Source organism: Macrotis lagotis, chromosome 3 (genome assembly GCF_037893015.1).
Source record: "Macrotis lagotis isolate mMagLag1 chromosome 3, bilby.v1.9.chrom.fasta, whole genome shotgun sequence".
Classification (NCBI taxonomy): Eukaryota; Metazoa; Chordata; class Mammalia; order Peramelemorphia; family Peramelidae; genus Macrotis; species Macrotis lagotis.
This window is the reverse complement of record NC_133660.1, coordinates 160,920,472-160,943,439: the sequence shown is the minus strand read 5'-3', so window position 1 is coordinate 160,943,439 and position 22,968 is coordinate 160,920,472. Positions and strand designations below refer to the sequence as shown.

The following is a 22,968-nucleotide window of genomic DNA, read 5'->3' as shown; positions in this document are numbered from 1 at the left end:
CTAACTTCAACTTTATCCAGTTGTCAAATTCTTGACTCTTTGTGTTGAGAGCTCAGGACTAGTTCGATCCAAAATACTCCCCTTAGAAAATCAGAAGTGGAAAGGTAAGTATCTTGTTTTCTCAAAGGGTGGGGCTGTTCTTTATCAATAAAATATACCTTCTTCACTTAAAAGGCAATGTTACAGGTGAAACAAGTAGATCTCTAAATTGCAGAGAGGACAGTGACAGTCTCATATTGCAGTAAAATTAATTGCTAGTTTTATTCAGGTTTGGAGAAAATGCAAAAATCATTAGGCAGATAAGATCTTAATTAGTTCTGCAGAGGAGATATATAGCAAAGGAAACAACCAACCTGGATTTTAGAAACTATCCCTTTTCTTCCCACAACCCCTCTCTCTAATTAGATCTTAGTAATAAATCTTCTGGAAAGCACTAGGGAAGTGTGTCAAACCTATTTATGAAACTTGAAAAATTAAAGTTAAAATTGCAGGTGATGCTCCCATTTTAAAGTGTTTTTCTCTCAGCTGTATTTTCTTCTGCGTCTGCTGAGCCATTAGCATGACCCCCTCCATTTGATTTGAATATCCTGGCCTTGGTCCCTGCAAATAAACAAAGCAGAGATTCCCAATCATGGCTTTGCCCTATCTCAAAATAAAACAAAATGTTTTCCCCCATCCTACCTCTAAAAAAAATTATCATTGCCTGCTGTGTAACATTATTCTTTGAGGAGGATGTGTTTATTCAAATCTAGGAAACCAGTATGGGAGAGAGAAATACAAAGTCTGCATCTCCTAGGTTTTATATCGGCCAGGAGCACCTTGGCATCTCTACTTCACCTCTGGAGGAAGGCCCAGCTTGGGAAAGAATGGGGAGCCTGGAGGGGAGTATGTGAAGATTTTGAATCTATTCAGTGTCAAACCACTAGGATGTGTGGTTTAAAAAACAGGAATTGTGAGTGCCCCTAGGCACTATCACTGGTCAGTTATCAAGTACATCAAGTACATTAAATAAGGACAGTGAACCAATCGACAAGTTTTCATTAAGCTTTCTATATAGAGAAATAGTGTGATGTGATGACAGTGACTATACACGTAATAAATGGTTCAGGGCATCAGAAAGACCTGGGTTGGGCAGCTAGGTGGCGAAATGGATAGAGCATCAGCCCTGGATGAAGGAAGACCTGACTTCAAATCTGATCTCAGACACTTAATAATTGCCTAAGCTGTGTGACCTTGGGCAAGTCACTTAACCCCATTGCCTTAAAAAATAAATTAAAAAAAAGAAAGACCTGGGTTTAAATGTATATCAGTTGTTTAGCTATGAAAAACAGAATAAGTCATTTAATCTCTCTGAGACCCAGTTTCCCATTGTTAGATAGGATATCATAATTATCATATTTCCCAGGAATGCTAAGTCAAGTAAGAAAATAAGTGTTCCCTATTTTGCAAACTTAAAGAACTGTACAGATGTAAATGATTATTATACCAATATACTGATTACTAAAGTTCATAGGATCAGAATTTGTTTTGCTTGACTATGCATATTTGAAAAGTTCTGATTTTCTTTCTCAATGGATAGGGGAAATGAAGTAAAGAAAATAAATGTAGGTTAATTTAAAAAAAAAAATTAGAGAACATTTACTGCTTGATGTTGGGAAATAAACAGAAAAGACTGATCATATTTTCATCCTAAGACAAGATATTTAGAATATCCCTACCATCTCTAAACATCTATGATCTGAATTTGATTTTTTCCTTTAATAGCTTAAGACAACAGAGATATATAAACCATATCATGGGCATTCTTTTCAAGTCTGATTTTTATAGTTGCTCTGATAATAAGGACCACTCAACAAATGATTCCTTCACTTAATAAGAAATTGGGCCTATTTCCTAAATGATCAAGAAGCTAAGAGGGAATAGGGGTATAGAATAGATTTGAGGGGCCCATTGCTGTCATACATCACCTATTTTTCTCGCAAAGTATACATTCATTGGCATAAGTGACAGAGTCTGTTCCACATACAGGGTTTAAGTCTCTTGGACATCCTGGAGTGCCATACATTTTGCAGTCTGGCTAGAAAAAGAGAGAATTTTAAAAGCCTGGAATAATTTGTCAAATAGCAGAATATCATAGGGTGTTTTTTCTTATATGTCAAGACTTAAATGGATGTGATTTTTAAAAAGATCTGAAGCTTTGCTACATAATCAGAAAGTATGCATTTGTAGTAATTGTTATCTTAAAGTCTTAGAATTTGTCTAAAGAGAAAAATGTAAGCACCACGTAACTGTAGAAATTTCTATAATCCAAACTACAGCGAGAACATTATCTGAGTACTTAGTGATCCAAGACCCATACTCATCACGGAACCAGATTATACTTGTCCTTACACAGTTTTAGGATTGCAATCAGTTTCAGGTTATGATTCCAGTAATAAAAGTGGTAGTCATGATACCATGGTAGACAAGAGGGCTATCCTTGGAGTCAAGAAGAATTGGGTTCAGGTCTTGCTTTTCACATCTCCAATAGATGTGACCCACTCGGCTGTCTAATGAATTTCTTTTTTTTTACTTTTTATTTTTATAAGGCAATGGGCTTAAGTGGCTTGCCCCAGGTCATACAGCCAGGTAATTATTTAAGTGTCTGAGATGGGATTTGAACTCAGGTCGTCCTGACTCCAGGGCCGGCGTTCTATTCACTGCACCACCTAGCTGCCCCCTCAGGAATTTCTTTTAAGATTATCATTCATGGGGCGGCTAGGTAGCACAGTGGATAGAGCACCAGCCCTGGAGTCAGGAGGACCTGAGTTCAAATCTGACCTCAGACATTTAATAATTACCTAGCTGTGTGATCTTGGGCAAGCCACTTAACCCCATTGCCTTGCAAAAACCTAAAAAAAAAAGATTATCATTCATCTATGTTAATGAAAGTTTCTTACCAAAGTTTCTCCAGGAATCTCCTTCATCCTACAATATACACCACCCTGGAATTTTCACCTCATCAATACTCTGCTCTCACCCAGTGGTGGGATTCAAATAAATTAACAATTGGTTTTGCAGAAATCAATATAAAATTAGGTATCAGTTCTACTGAACTGGCTGAATGCCACCACTGCCCTCACTGCCCCATTCCCAACTCCCCTCGGATTAGAGAGAAGAGACAACCTCTCTTATCATAACCTCCATTTAGGGAGGGAGCCCAGGTTGGGAATCTCTTAATTTACCATCTAGTTGTACTTCTCTGGACTTGTCCATCATTCTTGCCTATCAAGAACCCCTACTCCCTTGCTCTTCTTCTTCCTTTTGTATGTTGTCTCTTCTTTTGGATTGTAAACTCCTTGAGGAAAAAAACTATTTTTTGCCTTTCTTTGCATCCCCCAAAACTTAGCACAGTGTCATCACTGTATGTCAATGGGTTCTATGAGTGTTTGTGTATGTGTGTAGGCAATTGGAGTTAAGTGACTTAGTCAGGGTCACATAGTGAATCAGTATCTGAGATCAGATTTATACTCGGACCCTCCTGGCTCCATAGCTGGTGCTCTATCCAATGTGGCACCTAGCTGGAACTTAGTAGATGCTTATGACAGACTAATGAAACCACATATCCAGTTTAAAAAAAAAAAACCTGTATCATACTTGTAAATAATCATACTTGCATGATTTCTAAGGGTCAGCTAGATGACACAATGGATAGAGCACTGGGTATGTAATCAGGAAAACCTAAGTTCAAATCCAGACTCAGACACTTTCCAGGTGGGTGATCCTGGCAGTCATTTAACCTTGTTTGCCTCAGTTTCCTTCTCTGTAAAATGAGCTGGAGAAAGCAGCAAAACACTCTAATATCTTTGCCAAGAAAACCCTAAAATGGGGTCATAAAATCAGATACAATTGAAATGACTGAAGAAAATGATTTCTAAATTCTCTTCCAACTTGAGATTCAGTCTATCTCATTATGTGATACAAAGACATTAGTGTGTTTGAAAACTGACAAAATAAAATCATTCCTTAGACCTTCAAAATGTAGTTTTTAATGGAATTCATATGCTTATTTTTACCTATATCCTGCCTAGCAAGACAACTTGTGTCAAAAACTGTTTTTAGATCCAGACCTATTGAAATTAGTAACACTTTTAACAAAAAATGGAAGCAATACTTACTACTGTTGCTGAGCCCATGTCATCATCATAGTAATTATAGGCAGAAGCCACTAAAAGAAATGGAAATGCATTGTTTCATAAGCATTCCTTAAATAAGTTATTATAAAGTAATCTTTCATCAATGCTTTCATTTTCAGATTTATCCAGTTTTAGGACTTAGGTTCTCATCCATCCTTTTAAAACACACATACCCGGGGCAGCTAGGTGGCATAGTGGATAAAGCACCAGCCCTGGAGTCAGGAGTACCTGGGTTCAAATCTGGTCTCAGACACTTAATAATTACCTAGCTGTGTGGCCTTGGGCAAGCCACTTAACCCCATTTGCCTTGCAAAAAAACATAAAAAAATAAAACATACTTGCCTCTCTCCAGTCTGTTTTGTAATTTGGCTGCTCTTTGCACTTCCCAGGCAGGAAGACCATTTATCTCTATTGTTAGGAACCCTTTTAAATGTGTTGAGCAGTCTTGGTTTCTTGAAGTTTATTTATGCTAACATTCTCATACTCCACAGCTTTGAATTGAAAGACTGAAAAAAGTTATCCAACTTTACCTAACCTCTATAACCTATCAGCTAGAAGCTCTTTAAAATTTGGTCTGGTTAGGATTCCCTTTAATTCTAATTTTGTGTTTGAATAAATAATGACACAAGTTAAACCTAAGCTTAATAAAAACAATAAATGAAAAGACATGACTAAGGAAATGATAGTAACAACTGTTTGCACAAAGTAGGCAACTATGAGGATTGGCTTTGTACTGATCAGATTACATCTAAAAAGTTTTTTAAAACCACATTTTACAAAAGATGTTAATAAAATGAAAATAAAAAGCATCCAGAGGAAAGACACCTGTTTAAGGAAAAACCTTAATATCAAGTTCATGAAGTTTAGTTGAAGGAACTTTGGATTTTCAGCCTGGAGAAGAAAAGACACAATGGGGATATAATGTCTATTTTCATGTTTTCTAAGGGCTATGACGCTGAAGTGGGATTATTAGATCTAAAGAGCTTCATCTCAGAAGGCAGATCCCTAAGTCTTGGGTGAGGGGGCAAAGATTTTAGAGTCCCTTAATATAAGGAAAATTTTCCTAACAGTTATCCTAGAGCGGAATGGACTGGTGAGTTCTTGATGGAAGCATTCAGGCAAAGAATGGATGTCTGTTGGAAATACTATAGAAATCCTAAAGTGTCTTATAAATATTGTTACTGTAAAAGTTCTTCAACTTTAAAGTACTGAGAATTTATCCATATATGGTAGGATCACCGTTGTTATCAAAAAGCACAATTCCTGATCTTTATTTCCAGAAAAACCTCCATTTCCCAGCTGGTCTAAATAACAGAGATCAGGTGACTACATTTAACAGCAGAGATTAAAACTCTCACACAGAGGAAGTAGAGGAATTAATTGAAGGTGAAATGAAGCCATTTAGTAGCCTCCTAAGTAGGTGCTTGGCTTGACTCTTGACTCTTCCCCCATTGCCCCGTCCCCCAAGCAGGACCAGGTCTTTATTGTCCAAAAAGTAACAGAGAAGGTTCTCTACCATATCACGAGATGAAGTGGACCTCTGAATTTATCAGGGTAGGGAACTCAAACTTCCTCAACCCATTCAAATCTCCATCTCTGCAACTTGGGAGTCTGAGAGCATGACTTTGGTGGAGAGAGAGAGCCCTTAAAATCTAGTTCGAGTCTAGCCTGGACACATTTTGGCTTGGTGGTGACCCAGGGAAGCCATTTATTTCATTTCTCCTTGTTAAAGGAGACATACAACCCCAAATTACTGGATTTTTGCCTGAGATTTAATCCAACCGCCCCTATTTTCAAGGATGAAGAAATAAGGTCAACCTAAGCGAAGTACCTTCTTTCCTTTACCTAATCACCTTGCCCAGCCCCGGTACCTTTTCCCCTAAAGATGTTCAGTGAACAGGAATGCCTTAAATTTGTTTTCTTCCCCACTCTCTTTTTTTGGGGGACGCGGTGTGAGAGAGAAGAGGCGGTAAGGGGGACAGGTCAGTCTCAACGGTGTCCCCTACCTGAGAAGTCCGTTGTCAGAAGGATCCCGAGCAGGAGGAACATAACGAAAAACCGCTTCATCCTCTCCGGGTGAACTCGGGCTCGGGCTCGCGCCCCCAAGCCAGCCTTCAGCACCTTGGGAAGCCCTTGGGGGCGAGGGAGGTCCGCGCTCAGCAGTTGTGCCACCCTGCGGGAAAGGTGCGCAGACAGGGATTTCAGGCCCGCCCTCTGTATCCCCACCCCTCCCGCGGCCCCTCTGGGTCTGGGGGTCACTCCTACGTCACAAGAGAGCTCTGAGCCCGCGGGGCAGGGATGGAGAGGGACCAGAGGGAGAGAAAGGCGGAGTTAGCGCTCTACCTGTACCCCAAGACTGTTCTCCACTAGCGCGTGATTGAGCCCAGAATAAGCAAGGCAGGCAGCAACTGGGAAGTTTCTAGGGATAGGAGAAAGATCATTCCTTCCTTCCTTCATTCCGGTTGGATGCTCTCAACTACCTGAGCTATCTTAGGGAGCTCTACCTAAGCACACTAGCCACCTTGAAAATCCAAAGGGTACACGTAGCCCCAGAAACAGCTTCGGCTTTAGCCAGTTTGTGTGCGCTCAGGTAGGTTTTTCCTCAAAGGGGCTATTTAAATAAGAAAGGTTCAATCTTAATTGATGACTTTGTATTTGTTCTTTTATTTAGTAGTTTGTTTTTTTAAGACAGGAGGGATGTGTGGTAAACAAAGACAGATTTCTGATACTAACAGTAAGAACTGCCCTAAAATAGGGGATTCCATTTTGAGGGTAAGGGTACACATAGAGCTATTCTTGAGGCGGGTAGGATCCCAGGTTTAGAATTGAAAGGAATCTTAGAAACTTTCCATTTCATCCTCTTCCTATTACAGATAAGGAAACTGAATCCCAGAGAAGTTGATTTCCTCACATCACTGAGTCATGGCAGGCTTGAATCCAAATCAAACCCTGAGATTACTATTTATATTGCATTATATTGCTGGTGATTGGGGCAGCTAGGTGGTTCAGTGGATAGAGCACCGGCCCCGGAGTCAAGAGGACCTGAGTTCAAATCCGACCTCGGACACTTAATTAATCTAGCTGTGTGACCTTGGGCAAGTCACTTAACCCCATTGCCTTGCAAAAAAATAAAGAAAGAATGTTAGAAAATCCTGAGGAATAAGTAAATATATTGAGACAATATCTTCAATAAAGTCTTGGGCTACTAAATTAACCAATGAAAATCAACAGCACATCTATATAATGATAATATCAACAGCACATCTATATAATGACAAAAATCCAAGAGAATAATAATAAAGGAATATCATCAAGCTAACTGTAAAATTCATAAAATTTTGGGGAGGTGATTTAACAAAGCAACAGAAAAACTTGTATAGCTTTGATTACAAAGTACTTCTTTTACTTTCCCCCAATACTTTATTTTTTATGTTTTCATATTATTGCATAATTCTTTTTTAAATTTATTTTTAAATTTTACAACTTTCTCCCAATCTCACTTCCCTCCCCCACCCCTCACAGAAGACAGTCTAATGGTCTTTAACATGTTTCCATGATATACACTGATCTGAATTGAATGTGTTAAGAGAGAAATTATATTCTTAAGGAAAAAATTAAGTATAAGAGACAGCAAGATTACATAAGATAACTTTTTTTAAATTAGAGATAATAGACTTTGGTCTTTGTTCAAACTACTCAATTCTTTCTATTAATTAGTAAATTACTAAACCTAAACTTAACCTAAACAAGCTGTAATACATCAATATAATAGAATATCACTGTGATTACAGAGAAGCATAGAAAGACTTACATGAACTGATATAGCAAAGTGTTTCTTTTAAAAAAAATAACTAATATTTAAAATAGTTGGAGAATTATTCAATGCTCATGACTGGGCCATGCCATAAATGCAATAAAAAAAAAAAAGACAATGTCTTAAAATAAACTCCATTTGAAGGAGTAGATTGGTTCAGATAACAGGGGCAAAAACTTTACACCCTGGAGTATGTCTTAACAAGAGGCTTGTGGTTTCTTATTCTTTTAAGAAAAAAAGGGAATCATATTGTTCTGATAATTACCACTTTGTAATAAAAGTTTGAGAATATGTATTGAGATTTTTATTGATTCCCTCGATATATTTGACCTTTTGTCCATCCAGATGACTTTTGCTATTATTTTTTCTACCTTTATAAAATAAATTTTATTGATTTGAAAAAAAAAGAAAAAAGGGAAAGGAGATATGAGGTCCCAAAACCCACTCACAAGATGCCAGCATCTCTCAACAATCCAATCAAGAAAGCCACTTTTTTTTTTTTACTGTTTTTGTCCTTCAAGCTCTATGAAGCCTAATAGGGAATGCAAGAACATCATAAATTAGTTTGGCAGCTGATTTGGCTCAAGCTGTCTTTATAGGAGACCCCAAGGGAGGGGATTTAATTCAACATAAATTCCCTCCAAGAGTTGGAATTGCAGGGCATTGTAGCATTCTGACATTACTAGAACTATCCAGAGGGAGTGACAATTATTAACAATTTTTGGTCACTAATTTTTGACACTACCAATGCTTAAGGCTCATTGTGAAATTCTCCAATTGTAATATGAGAAGGAACAGGAGGAAGAAGAGGAGGAAGAAGAGAAGAAAAAGTAGAAGGAAAAAAGAGTCTATGGACTTAGAGATGGTTTATAAACAAATGTAGTTATTTTGCTAAGGTTTTCAAAGTTAACAAGTTTTCTAGCCTCTCGGAATACTATTGAACCAATAGCATTGTCTTGATGGTGTGTGCATGTGTACTCAACTTCTATTGTGACTATAACAATTTGGAATTCATCAATTCTACATGTAGAATTTTTTAAAGTTGAAAACATTGAAAATAGAAAAAAGATACGTCCTGGAATTTATGTTCTAGTTAGAAAATTTCCTAGCCATGAAAGTCCTCTCACAAACAGGCAGGTAATGTTTTCAATACTCCTCTAATAGTACTTCTAGTACACCAATGGTTTTTACTGATCAACTGATAGCTAAAGATGCTATGCTGTAAGATATATCTACAGACATTCTTTCTCTTCTGACTGCCAATCGCGACTATTGGCATCCTCATAGCTATAAATCTTCAGATGTTTGGAATAGGGTTTTTAAGGTCCCATGGTAGAAAAGGGGAATTTTCTGGAAATTCAATAATGAGCAGCTTTCTCTGATGAAAATTTGGCATTGGAGGGGTTATAGTGTTTATTGTTTAATCCAAAGACTTAAACCACATTTCCTACAGGTGAATTTATTTGCTTTCTTTCATTTCCAAAAATTCCCCCAGAAACATGGTTGTTATAAGCATCTGCATTTTTAGAATACAGTTGTTCCATTTATATTTCTTATATTTAATAACTGCTGACATGATATTCTTTTATGTATATAAAAGAATAAGTATTAAAATCTGAAAAATGCAGTTGCCTAAGAAATTATAGGAAAATTGTGCTTTGATGCTTTGTGACAGGTTAGTAGACTTTGTACTGTAGGTGTATGAATTTGACAAGTACATAAATCAGAAATAGAAATAAAAAATATTTGCTCAAAAGTGAGAATAACTGCTAAGTCTTTCTTTTGTTAACTGTTTCTTCATATACTTAAAGGAAACACTGGCAACTTAAATGATTTGTAAAACATGTTTGACATTCTTCTCCAGTCCTGACTGCCGAGAACTCAAGTTAGACTGTGATACAACTGCCATCCCAGGAGGGTGAGTTAGCTCTCAAAACACAAACACACCATGAATCTACTATAGCTATTATCAGAACTATGTATTGTGAGTTCATTTTATGTTGTTTAAACTTAAATGACCAAGCTTTAACATGAGGTCATTTTTTTTTAAAAGTAAAGTACTGTCTTCCTCTCTCCAAATGTATCTTGAAGAGCAGAATGTTTGTGTTTTAAGTGGCATTATTTTTATCCAGTAATATGGTTAAACAAGAGTATTTCCAAAGGGTCCCATTACGGAGGTAAATTTTCTCCAAAAAAACTAACTATATTTGTATTATTTGCCATTCATAATATCCATCCATATTACAAAATCTTCTTGTTCTAAAAAAATTAGATGAAAGAATGTTCAACATAAATAAGAAGAAATCAAATCAAAACAGTCTTGAGATTTTATCTCCCACTCAGCAATTGTTAATAATGACAAAAGATATGTATGGGGGGGATTATGGGAAGATAAGCACACAAGGGTATTGCTGATAGAACTGTGATTTATTATGACCAATTTGTAAAGCAATTTGGAATTCATCAAATAAACTAAAATGTCCAAACTCTTTTGCCCAGTGATTCCACTACCAGGCATATGTATGTCCCAAGGAAGTCACTGATAAAAAGAAAGTCACGATAGATTCATCAAAATGTTTATAGCAGCATGGTAGCAAAGAACTGAAAATAAAGTAGATATCTATTAATTGGGAAATAACTAAACCTAAACAAACTGTAATATATTAATGTAATAGAATATTACTGTGATTATAGGGAAGCATAGAAAGATTTGCATGAATTGATACAGAGTGAAGCAGGCAGAGCCAGGAGAATAATATACACAATGACTGCCACAATATAAATGGATACAATCAGGAAAAAAAACATTCATGGATGAATCCCCCAACTCCTTTGCAGATGTAGGAGGTTTATAAGGATGGAACTTTGAATATTTTTTCAAATTTTTTAATGTATTGATCAGATTTTGCTAATTGTCTTTTCTCTACCTCTTTTTCTTCTTTTCCTTAAAAAATACTCATTATATGAAATATCTTTCTGGAAGGGGGAGAAAAGGGAAAAAACATGCAAATAACTGTGTATAAACAAGGTCTATACTGGGCAAATTTAAGATGATCAACAAAGGAAAGGTGTTAGCTTTAAGGGGGAGCGGGAAAGGTTTCTTGTAAAAGTAGGAGTTTTACCTGAGACGTGAAGATAGGGAAGTTTGGAGGTGAAAATAAGAAGAGAAAGAGTTCCAAGTATAAAGGCAAGTTGAACTTTACCCCATTGCCTTAAATAAATAAAATTTAAAAAAAAAACAAAGAAAAACAGGATGTGGCAACAGATTGGATATGGGAGAATGGGGGAGGTGAGAAAGAATAAAGAGCAATTGAGCTTCATATCTGTTCTGGGTGATAAAATGGTGGCACTCTTCAAAGTAATAGGGAGAAGACTAATGGGGAACAAATAGTTTTGCTTTGGACATGTTGAATTTAAGATGTCTCCTAAACATCCAATTCAAAACATCTAATAAGCAGCTGGAAATTTCAGACTCAAGTCTAGGAAAAAAGTTAGGGCTGGATAAATAAATCTGGGAATCACTGTATAGAGATGATAGCCACACAACTAGGAACTGGCAGACCCAGGAGTTGAATATGGACCTTTTGATTCCAAAATCTAGTTTTCTTTCCATGTCTCCAGTAAAGAAAACCATCCTCTTCTTTAAGACTCTTTTGAAAAAATACTCACCAAACTTAAATCAGATTTGCTCAGCACAAAGAGAAATTAAGACTTGGATTGGTCTCTGGATAATTCAAGGTATTTGAGGGAACAAGGCAAATATAACTTTTTCCTTGAGTTATCTGGGTACTTCAGGTAATCATTATGGCCCTTCTTGAATGATAGGATAGGAAAAGATATCTACTGGTTGTCATGGTTGTGACTATTAACCAGGAATTCTATGAAAACTCCAGAGAAGGAGAATTCCACATCTCATCTTATGAGCCGATTTTTAGAGATGTCAACCACAGAACAAAACTGAGTATGAAAATAAATGGGGAGAGAGGATACTGGGAAGATGGAGGAATTGGTCAGAAAATTCCAAGCTCTCCAGATTTTTTCCACAAATCAAAAAAGCACCTCAAGGTGAAAATAGAATGGGCCTCAGTGATAGGACTTTTTATCTCCTAGACAGTATAAGGAGTCAGGATTCTGAGTAGCTGTGGTCAAAAAGGAACCAGCCCATGCATGGTGAGTGCAGAAACCGTGGCATGTGGATGCTGCTGGCTAGGAACCCTTATAGGGGGACTGAGATCTCAATTTTGCTTTCAGGCCAAAAGGGAAAAGCTGAAAATTATTGTCACTGAAGGGTTCTTAGGGAAAAAAATCATTTCCTGCCTAGTGAGCCGAGGGGCCCCAGCTGTGATTTAAGAGGGGAAAACGAGTCCAGAGGTTGGACCCAGGACAAAGCTCATGAGGCCAGAGGGATGATGTCCTCACTTCAGGACTAGAGGTGAATATAATAATAAAAGGTGCTAAAAAAGAAAAAAATTTAAATTAAAAAAGGAGTAGGCAAAGGAAAATAATCCCAACCATGGACAGTTCACCTTCATAGGAAGATACTGAAGCAAAAAAAAAAAAAAAAAAAAAAGACTTTCCCAACCCAAAGAGTACTCCAAATGAGTACTCAAAAAGAATTCAAAGAAGAACTAAAAAAAGACTTCAAAAACCAAATATGAGAGATTGAAGGAGAAAAAATAATGAAATTCCAGAAAAAAACCAAAAAAGATTATGAAGTTAACCAACTGGTAAAGGAGATACAGAATCTTAAGGAAGAAAATGACTCCCTGAAAATTTGAAGTGGGCAGGAGGAGTCAAGTTATAAAGAAATAATAAAACAAATTATAAAGAATGACAAAATAGAAGAGAATATGAAACACCTCATAAGGAAAATAATCAGATAAAGAAGAGGAAACATAAAAATAATCAGACTATCTGAAAACTATGATCAAAAAAAGAATATTGATACAAAAATACAAAATAATTGAAGAAAATTATCCTGAAGTGTTAGAACAAGAGGGAAATTAGGAATAGAAAAAATTCATTGATCATACCTGAAAGGGATCCTGGAGGAAAAATAACAGGAATATCCTGGCTAAAATCCCCAAACCCCCCAAGTTAAAGAGAAAATATTAAGAGTAACAAGAAAAAAACAATTCAAATGTGGCAGAGTCACAATTAGAATTGAAAAGGTGTAGCAGCAGCTACATCAAAGGACCAAAGGTCTTGGAACACTATGTATGGAAGGGTCAAAGAACTAGGATTACAGCCAAAAATATCACACCCTGCAAAGTTAAGCATTATCTTGAATGGAAAGAAAATGGACATAAATGAATTGCCAGATTTTAAGGATTTTGTTGCAAAAAGACCTGAACTTAATAGAAAACTTGACAGACAAGATCCAAGAGAAATATAAGATAAAAATCAAAGACTAATTACAAGGGGCTCAATAAATACAAATTATTTACTGTTTATACATAGAGATGTAAACCATGTGTTCAAGATTGTTATTAGTAATTAGGTAGTTGGAAGGAAAGATTAGGGTAGAGCTGAGTAGGATGGAAGTCTTAAAAGCAAAAAAGTATGGGAAAAACATTAAAAAAAGTTATTTTAAACCAAAGAGGTGTGATAGAAAAAATTAAAATAGAGGAATTAGATGGGGAAGGAGAGCTGGAAGACTACTTTCATCAGGAATGGGCTAAAGAGGGAATAATATATATATAAATATAGAGAGAGATGTGTTTATTTGTATATATGTACACATACATATATGTGTGAATATGTATTTATGTATGTATGTAAAGAAGCCTTTTAAATTCAGAAAGAAATAAGAGGAGGAAATAGAAGAGTTTTGAATCAGAGAAAATAAGTTAAGGGTGTATATACAACATAAAGAAGGGGGCATAGAAGGGAAGAAGTCTTGAAAGGCAGGGAGGTTAAAGAACAGGAAGGCGAGATAAAAAGTAGAAGTAAAATAGAGGAGTGAGGAGGGGTTGTTGCTTTCAGGAAATGTTATAAAAATGAAAGATACACACAAATCAAATATATAGATCTCTATGAATATGTATATATGTGGATGATTTTATATGTATACATATAAAAATATATATGGATATAGATCTACTCTCTATGAAGAAGGCAGAATTGAAGCAACTCAAAGAGAATGTGAAATACATAAGTTTAGAGTAACCATCCCAAGTGTTCCACAGACTATTTGTGTCCAACCTGTGGTAGAACATAGCAACCTCACATTGTTCTGATCAGCCACAGTTGGACACACTATAATTTGTCTCTAACATAATATTCATTTTAGTCTTCTTCAATAATGAAGGACAAGAATGTGGAATGTGTGTGTGTATTTACACACATATATATATACATATATATATATATATATATATATATATATATATATATATATATATATATATATCCACACTCAATTGTAGCCTTGGAAGGAGGGGAAAAAAATAAACAATGAACACACACACACAGCAGAGAACAGAAGAAAAACTAGGAGGGAGCAAAGAAAGGATGGACAATTTTTTTTTTTTTTTGTTTTTGTTTTGCAAGGCAATGGGGTTAAGATGCTTGCCCAAGGCCACACAGTTAGGTGATTATCAAGTGTCTGAGATCAAATTTGAACTCAGGTACTCCTGACTCCAGGGCTGGTGCTCTAGCCACTGCGCCACCTAGCTGCCCCTGTAGGATGGACAATTTTGAAGACAATTTGTAGTATTTATTTTATAGACTTTTTTGAAACGAAAATTTTTGATTCATATTATGAATTCTCTCATGTTTTGCTGTGCATAGACAATGTATTTTTATTTTTATTTAAGTTTAAAAACTAAAAAGATATAATAAAAAATAAAATATATGGTGATTCTGTGTTCTTGAATGCTAAATTTTATTATAACCTCCACCTTTTATGTGGCAGCAGAGTTAGATAAGAACATCTAGTTTTGTAAACCAAAACTATTGATCTCACAACTATGACAACCATGTGTTTTGCATTTCTGGGTCAGTCTCAATTCAATATTCGATCTCGTTAGCCCCATAAAAAATTGAAATGTCCTGAAAGTCCCATGATTTCAGTGAGTAAGAACAACGTGAATTGGAAAGTTTGTATGTTCAATTGATGGTGTTCAATCATTTCCGACTTTTCAAGACCCCATTTGGAATTTTCATGGCAAAGTTTTGCCATTTCCTTCTCCAGCTCATTTTATAGATGAGGAAACTGAGACAGAGTTAAAGGACTTGCCCAGGATCATACAGCCAGTAATTGTTTGAAGTCAGATTTGAACTCAGGAAGATGAGTCCAGGTCCAGCACTCTATCTACTGCATCACCTTTGAATTAATGCATCAGTATATGTGTGTATGTATGTATATGAATACACATATTTACATGTATATACACAAACATATATATCTGGGGTAAGTAATGCAGTTGGACAATCAGTTGGAATAAGAATTGAATGGGGGAAGAAAATGTACTAGATTGCATTTGGATCTTTTTCTAGAACTTTTAATTATCTAGAACTCTTAGCGATCCCAATTTATTCCTAAAAATTACACATGCAAATATTATCCCAGTGGAACCTTAAAATTTCCAAAGTATATATGGGGGGCACAAGTCACTTTTAAATTACTTCCAACCATAACCCTTGGACAAGTAAATGGAGGCACTTCAGTAAAACCAAGAATAAAAGTTAACAGATGAATTGCCCCCAATGCTTCTCTGATGGCCTAGAGACAGACTTTTAGAATATTTTGGAGGATCTGTGAATGAACATGGACAAGAACTACATAGAATAAAACACATGACTGGGCTTCAGTCTTCATGGAAGAAGGTAATAGACACATTGATGATTAATTAAAAATAAGTGCAGAAAACCTTAATACAGACTTGGAGAGATTCTAAATACCAATAGTATTGATTCAAGAAAATGAAACTCACAAAAAGATTGCAAAGAACCCCAGCTCTACTGAGGAGAGATACAAATACAAAATAGTAGGGGAAATGGTGGAATCTAGTTAGGTCTACTGGGTTCCCAGGTGGACTTAGGAATCTTGTAGGACACCCTCTCTCCCTAGACCGGGAAAGTGTGGTGGGAATATTATCTGGGATAGAACCAGGTCTTTTATTTTAACAGAGTACCTCAGCTTCTCTGTTTTAGCTTCCCAAGTGTTTCTTGAAAAGTATCCATCAAGGAGAACATCACTAAAAACAAACTAGATGATTTTGATTATATTAAATTAAAGATAAAACCACTGTAACCAAGATCAAAAGAAATGTAGTCAACTGGGAAACACTTGTTACAACTGTTTCTGACAAAGGGCTCACTTCTAAAATATACAGAAAACTGAGTCATATTTAAAAAAAAAAGCCATTCCCCAATTGACAAATGGTCAAAGGATATGCAAAAGCAATTTACATATGAGGAGATCAAAGCAATCCATAGTCATATGAAAAATTGCTCTAAATCATTACTTATTAGAGAAAAGCAAATTAAAGCTTCTCTGAGGTACCACCTCACACCTCTCAGATTGGCCAATATAACCAGAAAGGACAATGATCATTGTTGGAAGGGTTGTGGGAAATCTGGAACACTATTACACTGTTGGTGGAACTGTGAACTCAACCAGTCTTTCTGGTGAGAAATTTGGAACTACACCTTTCAAAGGGCAACAAAAATGTGCATACCCTTTGATCCAGCAATACCACTACTGGGTCTATACCTTGAAGAAATGATGAAAAATGGCAAAAACATCACTTGTACAAAAATATTCATAGCAGCCCTGTTTGTGGTGGCAAAGAATTGGAAATCAAGTAAATGTCCTTCAATTGGGGAATGGCTTAGCAAAGTCTGGTGTATATATATATATGTATGTATATATATATATATATATATATATATATATATATATATATATGTATATGTCATGGAACACTATTGTCCTATTAGACTCTAGGAGGGATGGGAATTCAGGGAAGCCTGGAGGGATTTGCATGAATTAATGCTGAGTGAGATGAGAAGAACCAGAAAAACACTGTACACCCTAACAGCAACATGGGGGTGATGATCAACCTTGATGGACTCGCTCATTCCATCAGTGCAACAATCAGGGACAATTTGGGGCTGTCTGCAATGGAGAATACCATTTGTATCCAGAGAAATAACTGTGGAGTTTGAACAAAGACCAAGGACTCTTACATTAAATTTAGGAAAAAAACCTGATTATCTTATTGTCTGATCTTGCTTTCTCTTATACTTAATGTTTCTTCTTTAAGGATATGATTTCTCTCTCATCACATTCAATTTGGATCAATGTATACCATCAAAACAATATAAAGACTGGCAAATTGCCTTCTGTTGGGGGAGGAAAGTAAGATTTGGGAAAAAATTGTAAAACTCAAAATAAATAAAATCTTTTTTAAAAAATAGGAACAATAATAGACACAAAAATAATAAATTAAATTTTAAAAATTTATCTGCTTAGTTTTAAAAAAGATCAAAGACTATTACCTTTAATTTAGGGAGGAAAACCCATTATCTTATTATGTAATTCTGCTATCTCTTATACTTTATTTTTCTTCCTTAAGGATACAATTTCTCTCTCATCACATTCAACTTAGATCAATGTATACCATGGAAAGATTGTGAAAGCTAACAAACTGCTTTGGGGTGGGGGGAAGGGAAGGAAGATTAGGGAGAAAATTGTACAACTCAGAATAAATAAAATTTAAAAAATAAAAAAATAAAATTGCTTACCCAGCTCTGGCCTTATTATTGCAACAAGAGGCAATTCCCACAGTGTAATTGAGACACAAATCTACAAAAACTTCTTCAAAGAAGATTCCACACACCATTGGTACATGGAACATGTGCACACTCACAGACAACACAAAATTCTATAGATATGAAAGATAAATAGCTCTTATTGCAGGAGAATTCAGCAGGTATGGTATCCAAATGGCATCCTTGAGTGAAACAAGGCTGGCAAATGAAAGCCAGTTTACTGAAGTCAAAGTGGGAAACATGTTTTTCTGGAGTGACTGCAGTGAAGGGGAGCATCGTGAAGCTAGAGTTTTGCAATGAAAACTAATCTAAAGGAGTAAAAGACAGGCTCATGACAATGAGATTGCCACTTCCAGGAAAATACCATGCCACCACCATCAGTGCTTTTACTCCCACCATGTCAAATACTAATGAAGTTAAAGAAAAATTTTATGAAGACCAGGAGACCCTGAGAGGATAAGCTTAAAACTCCAGGTGACTTTAATACTAGAGTAGATTCGGATTACCAGACATGGCAGGGAGGACTTGGGAAGAATGGAGTTGGAAGTAGAAACAACAATGATCACTACTGAAGACTTGGGCATTTTGTGACATTCTCATCCCACAAAAACTGTCTTCTATTTACCTAACACAATAAAACTTCCTGGATGCCCCCTTGTAGCAAACATTGATATTTAATAGACTATGTGATTGTAAGGAGAAGAGACAGGATGTGAGAGTGACAAAGGCAATTTATGGTGCAGAATGCTGGACTGATCACAATCTAATCCTCTCCAAACTAAATATTCACATTCAACCAAAGCAACAACCCCAAGGCAAAATGAATACTAGAAGAATTAATGTCAAGAGATTAGAGTGTCTCTTTAAGTAGGAACAGTTTGTTACTAACTTGGAGGAAAATCTGAGCCAACAACAGTGGAGTAGAGGAGTGGGTAGCTTTTAGAGATTTAGTATACAGCATTTGCTCATCTGGGCCAGAACACTTGCAAACACCAAGACTGCTTTGATGAAAATGATGGGGAAATACAGAAGCTGGTAAATGGAAACTGTGAACTACACAGCGTTTACCAACAGGATAGTTCATCCATTTCTAAGAAGGCAGCAAAAGTTTAGTGAAAGTTTAGGACTTGGGGCGGCTAGGTGGCGTAGTGGATAAAGCACTGGCCCTGGAGTCAGGAGTACCTGAGTTTGGATCCGGTCTCAGACACTTAATAATTACCTAGCTGTGTGGCCTTGGGCAAGCCACTTAACCCCATTTGCCTTGCAAAAGCCTAAAAAAAAAAAAAAGAAAAAAAAAAGAAAGTTTAGGACTTTTGGCTCAGTAAAAAGATAGATGAAATTCAGTTATATGCAGATAGTAACAATCCAAAGTGCATTTATGGTGCCCTAAAGGCTATTTATGGGTCAAAGACATGTGGTGCATCTCAACTACTCAGTGCTGAGGGAGCCACACTGATTAATGATCAGGACATGATCCTAGAGAGATGGGCTGAACACTTCCAAAATGTTCTTAATAGAGCATCAATCAATGGACCATTTATCTCAAGTTGAAGTCTATCAATCCCCAGCTGAAGTTCTAACTGAAGAAGAGGTTTTGAAGGCCATTAAGCTCCTTTCAAGTGACAAAGCACCTGGTACTTTTTCTATTCCAGCTGAGATCTACAGAGTGGCAGGATTCATTGCTCATCCAAAAACTGACTGACATTTTCTAGGTTATATCACATGAAGAGGTTATTCCCCAAGAATTCAAGGATTCCGCTATCATCCATCTCTATAAAGGTAAAGGGAATAAATTGTCCTGTGACACCCACAGGGATATTTCTCTTCTATTCATTGTTGGTAAGATTCTTCTCAATAGGCTGATCCTTCATCTGGAAGATGATCACCTCCCTGAGAGCCAGCGTGACTTCAGAAAGCGTTGAGGAACAGTCTATATGGAGTTTGCTGCCTGATAACTCCAGAAAAAATTCCAAGAGCATAACTGAGATCTGTATCAACATTTGTAGATCTTTCAGTCATGGGTGTTTATGGAAAATTATGTCAAACTTTGGATGCTCAGAGAAGTTCATCAGTATTGTGCATTAGTTCCATGATGGTGTGCATACCTGGGTTCTGGATAGTGGATAGTGCTCTCGAGATTTCCCAGTCACCAATGGAGCAAAACAAGCATGTGTCCTTGCTCCCATATGTTTTCAACTATGTTATCAGAAGGACTTGGGAAGAATGGAGTTGGAAGCAGAAACAACAATGATCACTACTGAAGACTTGGGCATTTTGTGACATTCTCATCCCACAAAAACTGTCTTCTATTTACCTAACACAATAAAACTTCCTGGATGCCCCCTTGTAACAAATATTGATATTTAATAGACTATGTGATTGTAAGGAGAAGAGACAGATAGGATGTGAGAGTGACAAAGGCAATTTATGGTGCAGAATGCTGGACTGATCACAATCTAATCCTGGGGATGAACATGACCAGAAGGTCAGCTACAGCACTGATGGCAAATTCTTCAATTTGAAAAGGTTACAAAGTCAAGACCAAGTGAAGGGAGTGTTGGTGCTTGATCTTCTGTTTGCAGATGATGGTGCCCTCAAAGCAGCTTCTGAAGCTGAGATGCAACAAAGAATGGATTGATTCTCTGCTGCTTATGATAATTTTGATCTAACAACACCAAGAAAACACGGTTGCTCCATCAACCAGCCCCACACCACCCATATGAGGAACCACCGATTTCAGCAAATGGAGAAGTTTTGAGTATTGTGGACAAGTTCACTTCTCTTTGTGGCATCCTTTCCAAGGAAGTTCACATTAACAATATGGTTGATAAGTACATTGCCAGAGCTAGCTCAGTATTTGGGAGGCTCCAAAAGAAAGTGTGAGAGAGAAGAGGTATTAGACTGACTACCAAACTGAAGGTCTACAGAGCCATTGTGCTGATCTCACTGCTGTGTGTCTGTGAAGCTGGACAGTCAACCATCACCATGTCAGGAAACTGAATCGCTTCCATTTAAATTGTCTTAAGAAGATTCAGAAGGTCACCTGGCGGGAGAAGATACCAGACACTAAGGTCCATTCCCAAGCTAAACTGCCTAGCATTCCAACATTACTATAGAGAGATCAACTATAATGGACTGGTCATGTTGTTAGAATGTCATATGCATGCTTGCATAAAAGATTATTCTGTGAAAAACTTAGGGCATTCACAAGGGGGGTCAGAAGTGATACTAGGATACCCTAAAGGTCTATCTTAAGAACCTTGGAATTGATTGCATAGCATGGGAGACACCAGCACAGGGCTATCCAGCATGGAGTGCCCTCACCAGAGAGGGTGCTGTGCTCTATGAGAAGGCTCAATTACTCTCACCAAAAGGGCAATCAAAGACAATTCTTAAAGGCCTATGATGGAAAATGCCATTCACATTCGGAGAAAGAACTATGGAATATGAATGCAGATCAAAACATATTACTTTCACCTTTTTGAATTTGTTTTTTGCTTTTTCCTTCCTGTAGTTCCCCCACTTGGTTCTGATGTTCTTTCAGAAAATGACTAATAACAAAACTATATATACCATGATTATACATGTCTAACCTATATCAGATTACTTGATATCCCAGGGTAGGGATATCCCCAAGAGGGAAAGACGGGAGGGAGAAAATTTTACAAAAACAAATGCTGAGGGGTGGCTAGGTGGCATAGTGGATAAAGCACCGGCCTTGGAGTCAGGAGTACCTGGGTTCAAATCCAGTCTCAGACACTTAATAATTACCTAGCTGTGTGGCCTTGGGCAAGCCACTTAACCCCGTTTGCCTTACAAAAAAAAACAAATGCTGAAAACTATCTTTAAATATAATTGAAAAATTAAATTAAAATTTAAAAATATTAAAATATTTTAAAAAGGTCATCTAGATGGCTCAGTGGATAGAGCACCAGCCCTGTAGTCAGGAGGACCTGAGTTCAAATGCGGCCTCAATCACTTAATAATTACCTAGCTATAAAAACTCCTTTTACCTGCTCTACCAAATAAGGAAGCTCATATGAGCATTATCAGCATCATTTTTCTATGTAGGAATACATGCAGTTTATCATTAAGTCCCTCATAATTTATGCTTCTCCTCCACTCTCTATGCTCTACCTGAGTCCTGTATTTGAAGGTCAAACTTTCTGTTCAGCTCTGGTTGTTTCAACAGGAATATTTGAAATTCCCCTATTTCATTGAAAGTCCATCTTTTTCCCAGGAGACATTTTTATTCTTTTTCATAATCTCTTCAGGTATAGACCCAGTAGTGGTATTGCTGGATCAAAGGGTATGCACATTTTTGTTGCCCTTTGGATGTAATTCCATATTGCTGTCCAAAAAGGTTGGATGAGTTCATAGCTCCATTTGGTATGTGATTTTACAAAAAAGGGACTCAAATACTTGTTTTAAATTTTCTTTTATATTGGGATTAAAAAACAGAATAGTCTTACCTGCAGATCTATAATTCATTTTATGATATGGGAGTGGCAAGGAATATAATATTTTGTAATAAATTATTCCAGGTTTTTTCTAATTTTCAAATGATTTGGGAATAGTTTTGTGTATTTGTGTGTTCTTAGAACATTTGGGGCCTCTTTCTAGATTTCTGAAAGATTTAGTTTTGAATATTGAATATTGTGGAATACCTTAACTGAAACAATTGATCTGGAAAACAGATTCAGGAAAGATAATTTAAAAATTATTGGGATACCTGAAAGTCATGATCAAAAAAAAGAGGCTTGACCTCATTTTTAAAGAATTCCTATAGGAAAATTTCCCTGATATCCTAGAAGCAGAAAGCAAAATAGAAATTGAGAGAATCTACCCATCTCCCCCAGAAAGAGATCCAAAAAAAAAAAAACCCCAAACAACCCCCAGGTATATTAAAGCCAAGTTCCAGAACTCCCAAGTCAAAGAGAAAATATTACAAACAGCCAGAAGATCACAATTCAAACATCGTAGAGCTGCAGTCAGGATCACACAGGATTCAGCAGCAACTACATTAAGGGCTCTAGGGCTTGGAATATAATATTCTGGAAGGCAAAAGAGCTTGGAATGCAACCAAGAATCAACTACCCAGCAAAACTGAAATCTTCTTCCAAGGAAAAAGATGGACTTTCAATGAAACAGGGGAATTTCAAATGTTCCTGCTGAAATGGCCAGAGCTGAAAAGAAAGT

At 36.7% G+C, this 22,968-nt stretch overlaps 2 protein-coding genes across 2 annotated transcripts in view; one reads left to right on the top strand and one right to left on the bottom strand.

The window, feature by feature from the left end:
- Positions 1-236: 236 nt before the first annotated feature.
- Positions 237-6,422, bottom strand: SPINK2 (serine peptidase inhibitor Kazal type 2). Its single transcript, XM_074229360.1, has 4 exons — positions 6,182-6,422; positions 4,158-4,207; positions 1,968-2,077; positions 237-600 (listed from the first exon to the last, which is right to left on the bottom strand). The coding sequence occupies exons 1-4, from the start codon at positions 6,240-6,242 to the stop codon at positions 555-557; spliced, it is 267 nt and encodes an 88-aa protein (XP_074085461.1). The 5' UTR covers positions 6,243-6,422; the 3' UTR covers positions 237-554.
- A 54-nt stretch (positions 6,423-6,476) lies between these two features.
- The window catches only part of REST (RE1 silencing transcription factor), a 136,374-nt gene continuing 119,882 nt past the window's right edge, over positions 6,477-22,968 (top strand). Inside the window, exons 1-2 of the mRNA XM_074229357.1 lie at positions 6,477-6,765; positions 9,801-9,907. Of these exons, the coding sequence (XP_074085458.1) occupies positions 9,819-9,907 (89 nt within the window). The 5' untranslated portion in view covers positions 6,477-6,765; positions 9,801-9,818. The remainder of the gene's footprint in view (positions 6,766-9,800; positions 9,908-22,968) is intronic.